Genomic DNA, 10,327 nt, shown 5'->3' on the forward strand with positions numbered 1-10,327 from the left:
CTCATTTGTCAATTGATGTCTCTGGTTCCCTGTTTACAATCTTGTAGACTTATTTACTTTGGATACTTCCATAGCTGGGTTGGTTTCTGGGTTATGTCATCCTATGCGTTAATGGTCAGTTGTTGTTTGCTGTTGTTGGGTCTCTGTCCAAAGGGCTCCCTTTAGCATCTCTTGTACGGTTGGTCTGGTTTTAACAAATTCCCTTAATTTCTGCTTATCTGGAAATGTCCTAATTTCACCATCATATTTGAGGGACATTTTTGCTGGGTATCTAATTCTTAGTTGGAAAGTTTTCTCTTTCAGGGTTTTGTATATATCATCCCATGGTCTTCTTGTCTGCATGGTTTCTGCTGTGAAATCTGAGCTTAGTCTTATTGGTTGCCCCTAGTAGGTAACTTTTTGTTTTTCCTGTGCTGCTTTCATGATTCTTTCTTTGTCTTTGGTTTTGGTGAGTTTGATGATGATATGTATTGGTGTTTTTCTTTTGGGGTCTGTCCTGTTTGGGGTTCATTGGTCTTCCTGAATGGATATATTCTCATATTTCATCATACCAGGAAAATTCTCTTCCAACAAATCTTTGAACAATTTTCTGTGTGATTTTATTTGCCTCTCTCTGTTCTGGAATTCCAGTGACACGTTGGTTATTCCTTTTGATGGTATCCCACATGAACCTGAGGCTTTCTTCATTTTGTTCTGATCTTTTTTCTGATTGATCCCTTTCCAAAGAAGTATTCAGATATTTGCCTTCAATCTCACTCATCCTGTCTTCCATTGATTCAGCTCTATTGCTTTGCCTCTTCAGTGTCTTGTCTATTCCTAAAAATTTAGTATTAATGTCTTCTGTATTTGTGTGTGTAGATTTTATGTCATTTCTAATTTTTCATTTATTTTGTCATTTTGTTCTTGTATTGTCTTTCAAAATTGTTGTAGGATTTTCTTTGTGTTTTCCTCAATTTTTTCAGTGTTTTCCTTGATCTGTTTCTCTATTCATTGAAGATACCTAAATATAATTCTTTTGAATTCCTTGTCAGGGAGTTCCAATGCTGCTTCTTCCTCGGGGACGTGTTTTGGTTCTGTATTCTGGTCCTTTGTTTCTCCTGCTTTATCTTGCTTCTTTGTGTGGACTGTGATGCTCTGTTGTCTCCAAAGCATTGTGACATTTTTGTGTTTATATTTAATTGGTTATTGTATGTTGAGTGGGAGCTCCAGTAGCGTAGTGCCTAGGGCACTTGACTGCTAACCAGAAGGCTGGCGGTTCAAAGCCACCAGCCACTCCTTAGAAGGAAGATAGGGCAATCTACTTCCGTAATGATACTGCCTCGGAAACCCAAGGAGGGGTCGCTATGAGTTGGGTCCAACTCAATGGCACATAACAACAGTGTTGGAGTGACTTGCCCACAATTTTTGTTTTCTTTGTTTTGTTTGTATGTTATCTACATAAGCAGGGTACTATACTTTGCTCCTTTGTTCACTAGTTGACTGCACTTATACACTCACCTCCTGTCTCCTTTCCTGTTGTCAGCCTCTTGTGTGTCCCTGCTGTCCTTGGCAAGCAGAGCCTATTCTTAGGTCCCTGGAATCCTAATGAAAATGCTGTCAGTTTGAAATCCAAAATGGCTGCCACCTGTAAATATTCAAAATGGCTGCACCCTCAGTCACTTTAAATATCTAAAATGGCCACTGCTTGTAAACATTGAAAATAGCTGTGCCCTTGGCCACTTTAAATATTCAAAATGGCTGCTGTATATAAACAGTCAAAATGACTGCACCCTCTGGACAGCAGAAAGTCCACAGCTCAGGTTGTCTCCCTTCTTGCCGTTTCCCTTCCTAGTCTTAGACCACCAGCACAGTCATCCCTGAAGCCCTTGGCAACCAGGGCTGATCTTTAGGTCAAGTCTCAGGTCCCGACACTAGTTGGAAATATTTAGGCTGTTGGTCCCGTCAGAGTAGCTGACAGTTGGCAGCTCTGATTGTCTCCATTCTCACTGTTTTCGTTCAGGTTTTTTCATCGTGCCGGTTTGCCTCATCCACTTCTGTATAGTTCCTTTCAAAGCTCAGGGCTCCAGGATTATCTTCTATATCACTGTCAGTTGTTTTCTCCTTTGTTGAAGAGGGTCTGTGTTGATTGTCTACCTATTCCTCCATCTTACAGGAAGCCCTCAGTATGGCCAGATTACTTTTTGCAAGGTGTTTCCCTATCTCACAAAATCTAAGAAATGCTTCTGAAAGGATTTGAGATCCATAGATTTATGTAAATCATTGCTTTGTTTTCATTTTTGGACATAAATCATAGTTACTGAATTTACAGATGACTCAAGGCTATGGGATTTTTCTTCCACCCATAGTAAGTTAACTCTTAGACTAAGTCTGCCCCATCTAGTTACTTTTTTCAGTAAAGTTTTTTAAAATCCAAGTGCAAGATGGCATTTGTCGTTAGAATGTTTTCTCGTTAGCTTTGTGCATTCTTGAATTTTAATTGTCTGGTTAATTGCACTGACTGTCATTTTTTTCTATCTTGATGCCCTTTTCCCATCCCCTCAATCCAGTTTCACTTGCTGATGACTTTACCATCCACGTTATTGACAGAGTTGACCAGGCAGAATCAAATACGGGGCACTAGTAGAGATCTTCTAGATAGATATCAGTCACTAGTAATTATTTTTGGGAGATAAATCTATAAAACAAGCTCTGTATTACTTTTACTCTTCACATTAAAAAAAAAAAAAAAATGTTTTCTATAGTTTGATAGCTTGGTAATAGCCATGTACATTGTTTTAATGGGTCTGATAACTTTGATACTTCTTAAATTTAGAACTATTTTCATACTTCTCTGAATTGTATTTTAACCTCTTTTTAAAATATTTCCAGGAAATCCACTTACCCAGGATATATTGAACCTCTATCAGGAACCAGATGGAACAAGAAGGCTACTGAACTATTTGCTTGATAATTTGGCAGGTACTGCAAAAAGAAGTAAGTGGTCATTTGTTTAAATCATTTTATCAGGAAGACATGTAAGAATATTGCTTAATTTTATATTTTATATTCAATAGTTTCAACAGATCAGCCACCTCCAAGATCTTGGATTATGTTACAAGAACCAGACAGAACAAGACCAACTGGTTGGTAGCCTTATTTTTTCCTCATATTTTTATTTGGTCTTTATAAGCATAAAATATTATTGGCATGATGCAGATTATGGGCATCAGTAAGGTCAAATACTTAAGATTGATTTATTTGGAGATAATAATGGAGATTTAATTCTTGCTTATCTGGCATCTGTATGTACATGCTATAGAAAGTATGCTCTACATCTGTACTTCTCAACTAGAGGCAGTTTTATCCTCCAACGACTTTTGAATATGTCTGGACACATTTTTGGTGTCACAACTTTGAGGAAGGAGGAGACAGGCTACTGGTATCTGGTGGGTAGAAACCAGAGATGCTGCTAAACATCCTGTAATGCATAAAAGAGCCCCCCACAACAACAGAGTATCTCCCTCAACATGTCAGTACTTGTGCCATTGTTGAAAAATCCTGCTATAAAGTATTGATCAAATTTAGTCATTATATAAATATTCCAAAATCTTTCTTTTTTGTAAGTTTCCAAATCCTAGCACAAATCCTTCGTGTTCCAAATGTATTTGATACTATAGAATTGTAAGACAGCCAAAGCCCTTACCTGAGAGAAAAATTGAGCTAGTGATTTCTAATTTCTTTTTAATTTAAAATCTATCAAAATAGTTGGGGAAAATCCATCTGATAGTGCTTTCTTTTTATATGCATTCAAGTAGTTGCTTTTAAATTAAAAATATATATATATCAGCCATGGAAAACCCTGTGGAGCACAGTTCTACTCATACATGTGGGGTTTCCATGAGTCAGAATTGACTCAGCCACAACTGGTTGGTTCTGTAGAAGAAAATTAGACATGCCTCATAAAGAGACTACCTGTCTAGTTTCCACATTCTACATTAACATTGGGGGATTTGGGGGGTAGGGTGTAGATAGAAGAAGCCTTGGTTTTACATGCTGAAGGGCTCAAGGTCTTACTCTTTTAGCTTCCAAACTTCCAGTGTGTGCCTCTGTAGCAGGTAACACATTACATGGTAATTTGTTCACGTAATTACCCTTCTTTTGTTATCCATCTATATTTATGTCCCCCATGTCTGTTACATAGTAGCTTATCAATGAATATACATTGGAAGAATGAAGTCAAACTTAAAGAATTTAAATGAAACTATTACTGAAATTAGTTGTTGTTTTTTTTTCCTGCCATGTGTGTGAATAAGTAAAGTTATCTTTCCTACAGCCTTATTTTCTGTCATGTGCTATAATGTTCTTTGTGATAAATATGCGACCCGGCAGTTATACGGCTACTGTCCATCATGGGCACTAAATTGGGACTACAGGAAAAAGGCCATTATTCAAGAAATCTTGGGCTGTAATGCTGATATCATAAGTCTTCAGGTAAGTCATGCAAACGAGTTTTTGTTTAGATTGCACAAATCCCCAACATTAATAAAAGCCAGGCAGAAACTTGGAATGCATTACACTGACATAGCTTTAGCAGTTCTTAAAATACTAGCCTTTTCAGTTTTTAGTGAATCCTGGGGGCATTCTCCACATGCTTTACTACTTAGCCCTTTGCTTTCAGATTAAGCAAATGGGTTATGTTGGGTTTTAAGCATGTGCTGTGGCAGCTAAATATTCACCTTTTCCCTCCTAATTTTCTTCACACTATTTTTTATTGGGTGGCAATGTTACTGAAACTGTTACTGCATTACCAAGGTATAATTTTGTTTTCCTACCAGTGTTACTAAACTAACTTATGTGACCCTAGCCAAGTCACTTTCTCCCTATGGGCCTGGAATTATGATTATCAAGTCTGTTCTCTCTCTAAGGTTCTTGTTCCACGTCAGTTCTTCAGGATTCAAGTTCTCAAACTTTACATAATGATAATGCATAGGATAATTTTTGTCTTATGAAATAACTTTGCTATTTATAACTTTTTAGGAGGTTGAAACGGAACAGTATTACAGTTTTTTTCTGGTAGAACTGAAAGAACGAGGCTATAGTGGATTCTTCAGTCCTAAGTCTAGAGCTCGGACAATGTCAGAACAAGAAAGAAAACATGTTGATGGCTGTGCAATATTCTTCAAGACAGAAAAGTAAGTCATTTTATTTTTCAGAAAGAAAATATTTTCAGTATTTGCGGAGTTGGAACCAAGATTGTGGAAATTCATTGGCATATTAGAGAATGAAATACTGGATTATTTCTCAAGAAAACGAGACTATTGACTTGAGTTTTTTGTTTCTTTTTTAGTCAGAAATAATTTTGTTTTGGAGACATGTTTAAAGTACTGTTGTTTCTTCAGGTGTTTACTAGGGTTTAACTCCAATTGTTACTAGAAACACCATATAGCTGACATTCCCTCTTAAACCCATACTTTGCAAACAAATTATTTGAAAATTAAGGGATGGAATATTTCAACATGAAACCTAAACAGAAGATGACTACATTAGCTTAAGTTGCGAAGGTATTTCAGGATGCTATTTGTATCAGTGACAGACAAACCAACGTAAAAATTAATATGGGAAGCTTGGTGTAAAACGTTTAGAGGATTTTCTATAATGTGAGTTAAACGCCATCATATCTATTAAGGAAGTTAGGGAAAACTATAATTCCCACAAAGCTAATATATTGGTATTCCCAATTCTATGTTTGTGTGTGTGTTTTTGTTTTTGTTTTAGATTTACTTTGGTTCAGAAACACACTGTTGAATTTAATCAGCTAGCAATGGCAAATTCAGAAGGGTCTGAAGCTATGCTGAACAGAGTCATGACAAAAGATAACATTGGAGTTGCAGTACTGCTAGAACTTCGAAAGGAATTGATTGAAATGTCATGTGAGTGATCCTTTCACTTCCTGTGAAATTGACCTCCAAAATTTAAATGTTCCAACTTACCGTCTTCTCAAAGAATAGAAAACAGAAAATTCATTGTGTATTAATGATCTTGTCTTAACACCTGAAGAAACTCAGTGAGAATCTAAATCTTTTTAAAATATCTTATCCTTTTTCCTCTACTATAAAGTTTAAGATGAGGGAGCATTGCCCAGAAAACTTGTTTTAAACCTTGAAAGGCATAAAGCAAAAATGTATGTATGATGTATGTATGTGTGTATATGTATATATATACCTATATATATATATACATATTTTTTTTTCTTCTCAAGAATTTCTCACATAAAAGAAAAATTGAAGTAAATAGTAGCTAAAATAACTGCTCAGAGATAAGAACTCCACACCTTTCTTGACAACAGGAATAGTCTATAAGCTTCTCTTTCTGGCCTACTTAAAAAAATTATTTTAAAAGTCTTAAGCTTTGGATAAATGGGCCACTTGTTTCAAATTAAAAGTATATCTAGAAAAAGATGGAAAATAGAATTTAATAACTGTCTTAAATATATCTAAGAAAGATTTAATTCTGTGAGGCCTGATTTAGGAAATCTAAACTAAGACTGAAGGTTTCAAGGAGACAGCACTGTATAAAAATCAAAGGTGCCCCAAGTAGAATAGACCATGTTCATACAAATAGTGAGTACCTTACCCTGAAAATGTTCAACCAGAGGTTTAGATGTCTGTTTCTCAGGGAAACTGCTAGGTAATTTTTTTTATTCTCAGACTCTAAGATCACTTGCTTTTAGACACTCTTAAGGACATACGGGCTGATGGGCGGGTTTTTGTTTGTTTGTTCGTTTTCTTTTTATCTAATATAGCTGGAAAGACACATCTTGGAACAGAAAAACAACTTATTCTTGTGGCTAATGCTCATATGCATTGGGATCCTGAATATTCTGATGTGAAGTTGGTACAAACTATGATGTTCCTCTCAGAAGTAAAGAACATTATTGATAAAGCCTCTCGAAGCTTCAAGTCCAGTGTAGTGGGAGAATTTGGAACTATTCCACTTGTCTTATGTGCAGATCTTAATTCTTTGCCAGACTCTGGTAAGAAAAGAATGTTTTTAATATAGAAAGCTTTTTTAGTTCAGAAGATTTTTGTAATATATTTCTAATAATTCCAAATTTAGTCCAAAATGAAAATTCAGTCTTTTAAAAAAAAAAAAATTTTTTTTTTTTTTTTGGTCTGGGGTGAGAGGACCATTTTGAATATCATACAATATATTGAAAACTTAATGTAGAGAAAGGACATTAATCATCTTTGGTAAACACATAGATGATAATTTGGAAGAACTCATTAAAGAACATATAATTAATTGTATATTATTATTTTGAAGTGCTAGGAAATCCAGATACTAAAAAAGTTAACTAGGTCAGCCTCTTTGGGATTCCAGCCTGTATTAATATAATCACAGTTTAAATTTGACCATATATTACAGAATCTCAAATTTTATTACTTTTGGTGGACTTATTTAGAAAAATACATGTCAGGTCGAAATTCAGATCCTTTCTTTACACAGATAATGCAGGTGGTTTTAACAATAACAGCAAAGAAAGAATCTTGATTTTTATCACAATAAAAATTCTATAGAACACAGAAAGTCTGAATCTTGAATAACCATAGATAGTACTGTAGTCCTTATACAGTAAACTAAAAGATGGTAAATATTTTTCCTTTTTGGTTTTCAACTCCTTGTTTATCCTCTCATACATATAAGAATACTTTTCCTGGGATTTGCACACGTGCACACTCATATGTATGTGCGTACACACACATCACGTTGTACTGGTTAAATTCATTGCCATCACAGTGTATATGAGCTATTAAGAAAATAGAGGCTATATTAAAATTCCTTTTCCAGAAAAATAAAGGTTAAGACCCATCTCATCAAGCTAATCTGGGAATTACTGCTGTTGAAGCAGTTGAGGATTACTCTTCTCTGGCAATATATATTTTCCACTTTGTTTACCTACAAAGTGTACAAGCAACAAGGAGTCAAATAATACACACCTTCAGAGCCATTTCAGTGTTGAAAAATACAGTATTTTAAATAGCAAACACATGGAAAAAATGTTTAACCCTGCTAACTGATTGTATAGAAGTTAAAAATAGATTTGCAGTGCCTGTATTTTGCTTAGAAAATAGTGCTTAGGGATGGTGAGGTTTCTCTGTAAGTAACTGGTGCAATTCTCTTCCACAATTAGTAATATCATAAAATGGCATATTTAAGCCTATTGGAATTCTCTGCCAAGTAAATAATTTAGCATAAGCAGAATGCTATATACTAAGATGTTGATTGGAATGTGACTTTTTAACAAAATTGAGACAACTCAAATTTTAAAAATAAGGGAACTTGTTTATCAAATATTATGTACCAGCCCTGTTGTAGTATGCAACCATTAAAAAAAAAGATAATTGGGAAGACACATATGAACATGTATGATACAGTACTAAATGGAAAGAGCAAAGTACATTCCGTACCATATGATTGAAGCAATATGGAAATGGATTTGGACAAGTACTGGCAAATGTAAAAAGACAAAATTAAGCATTTTAGAAAGTAAGGATATATACATTTAAAACTGCTTATGATCTTTTTCTAGTTTTTTTCTATTATTTTTATAACTCAAGCTAAACTTTTATATAGTATATATTATACTCATATCTTGACAATGAAAAACTTCATTGTAGGTGTGGTAGAATATTTGAGCACTGGTGGAGTAGAAACAAATCATAAAGATTTTAAGGAGCTGAGATATAACGAAAGTCTTACAAACTTCAGCTGTCATGGGAAAAATGGAACGACGAATGGAAGGATCACTCACGGTTTCAAGTTGAAGAGTGCCTACGAGAATGGCCTGATGCCTTACACAAATTATACATTTGATTTCAAGGTGAGTTTTGATTAATATGAGCTGCTTAAAACTTCTGTCTTTTTTCCAGAAAGTCTTGTAACTTCATATGTCTTAAAATATAGACACATATTCACTTTGGAATCAAGTGATCTTAAATTAATTCATCACAGTATTCTTCTGTTACCCCTTTATAGAATTGCATGTGATTGATGTCTCATCCTTAACTTTGTAGATACTTATGAAGATAATTTCCAAGATGGAAATTATTTCATGGAAATATGAAATAATAAATCAATTCTTGAGGTAGCTTTCACACACACTTTTTTTAGGGGGGAGCAAACAACAACAACATAGCTGAATATGTAGTTCCATCATCAGGTGTGGATTGCATGTTTGATATGGTAAAACCCATGTGGAATTGTTCACTACAGGTTAGTAAGTAAGCACAAATAAGCCCGTGCTGTTTACCTTGCTACTGAGTACTCTTTCATCAGGGATTGTGAATTTGAAAAGAGGCTTTGATTCTATAGGAAGGTGCTGGGTCGTTGGGAGAGAAACAGATGCTAGCCATACTTATAGATAGAATCTTTGATGTACTGACAAAAACGTGAAATTGTTCACTACATATTAGTAAGTTAGCACAGATAAGCCTCTGCTTACCTTGCTTATGGGGTAATCCAACATTGAATACCGTAATAACTAATTTGCTGTCAGTTTGGGGTAAAGTATTCCATCTCTCATACTTAATTGAAACCATGTTCCTTTGAGTGCCAAAATGTGTTTTATATTAGCTGTTTTTAAATGTTTCTACAAATATTTTGTACTTACGTGTCTTTTTACACAGTTAATTGTTTAGAATGCAGACCCTTTTCTCAGTAATACTAATGGTTTTTAATATCGTTTTGAACTGTGTCCCTTTCCTTGCATTCAGCTGTCCTTTTTAGCCACTTTTGCATTTCTGCTTTCTTAAATCCTACATTTTTGTTTCTAGTTTGCTTATAAAATAATCATTTGTACTAGATTATATATTAGAATGTAACTGAGAACTTGATAGAGTCTTAGGAGGTCATTCATATTGACGCTTAGGGATTATAACTTCTGCTTATTCCTCAAGTGTCCCTTTCTCTCATCATTCTCACTATGACACCAATAATTGAGGCTGCTGAATAAGTAATTTCCAGGGGAATGAGATAGTGTACCATAGTAAGGTGGGTAATACCATTGCACATGGAACTTAAATTGAAGACCTTACTTGTAAATTACAATGTTAAAGGGAAGACACCAAGGAAAAAAAACATTTATTAGAATGTGAATAAAGTGTGAAGATCGTTGCTCTTCACTGTACCACCTGATTTTCACCTTTGATCATTAGAAAGTTTAATCCAGTGCTATAAAGTACAGCACATGATTGCTTGAATCTCTTCCATAGTATAATTTGTCTCGGAAATCAGTTTATTAATTGCTATGGGAGCTCTGGTAGCATAGTGCCTAAGGCACTTGACTGCT

General features: G+C 34.8%; 1 protein-coding gene across 1 annotated transcript in view; it reads left to right on the forward strand.

Annotated features, from left to right (window-relative positions):
- The window catches only part of CNOT6 (CCR4-NOT transcription complex subunit 6), a 93,711-nt gene that overhangs the window by 73,561 nt on the left and 9,823 nt on the right, over positions 1 to 10,327 (forward strand). The window contains exons 4-10 of the mRNA XM_007953426.1: positions 2,869 to 2,973; positions 3,054 to 3,122; positions 4,313 to 4,470; positions 5,017 to 5,171; positions 5,755 to 5,909; positions 6,782 to 7,012; positions 8,658 to 8,860. Coding sequence (XP_007951617.1) covers positions 2,869 to 2,973; positions 3,054 to 3,122; positions 4,313 to 4,470; positions 5,017 to 5,171; positions 5,755 to 5,909; positions 6,782 to 7,012; positions 8,658 to 8,860 — 1,076 coding nt within the window. The remainder of the gene's footprint in view (positions 1 to 2,868; positions 2,974 to 3,053; positions 3,123 to 4,312; positions 4,471 to 5,016; positions 5,172 to 5,754; positions 5,910 to 6,781; positions 7,013 to 8,657; positions 8,861 to 10,327) is intronic.

Source organism: Orycteropus afer, unplaced genomic scaffold (genome assembly GCF_000298275.1).
Source record: "Orycteropus afer afer isolate SDZICR_OR568_19922 unplaced genomic scaffold, OryAfe1.0 scaffold00393, whole genome shotgun sequence".
NCBI classification, from domain to species: domain Eukaryota; kingdom Metazoa; phylum Chordata; class Mammalia; order Tubulidentata; family Orycteropodidae; genus Orycteropus; species Orycteropus afer.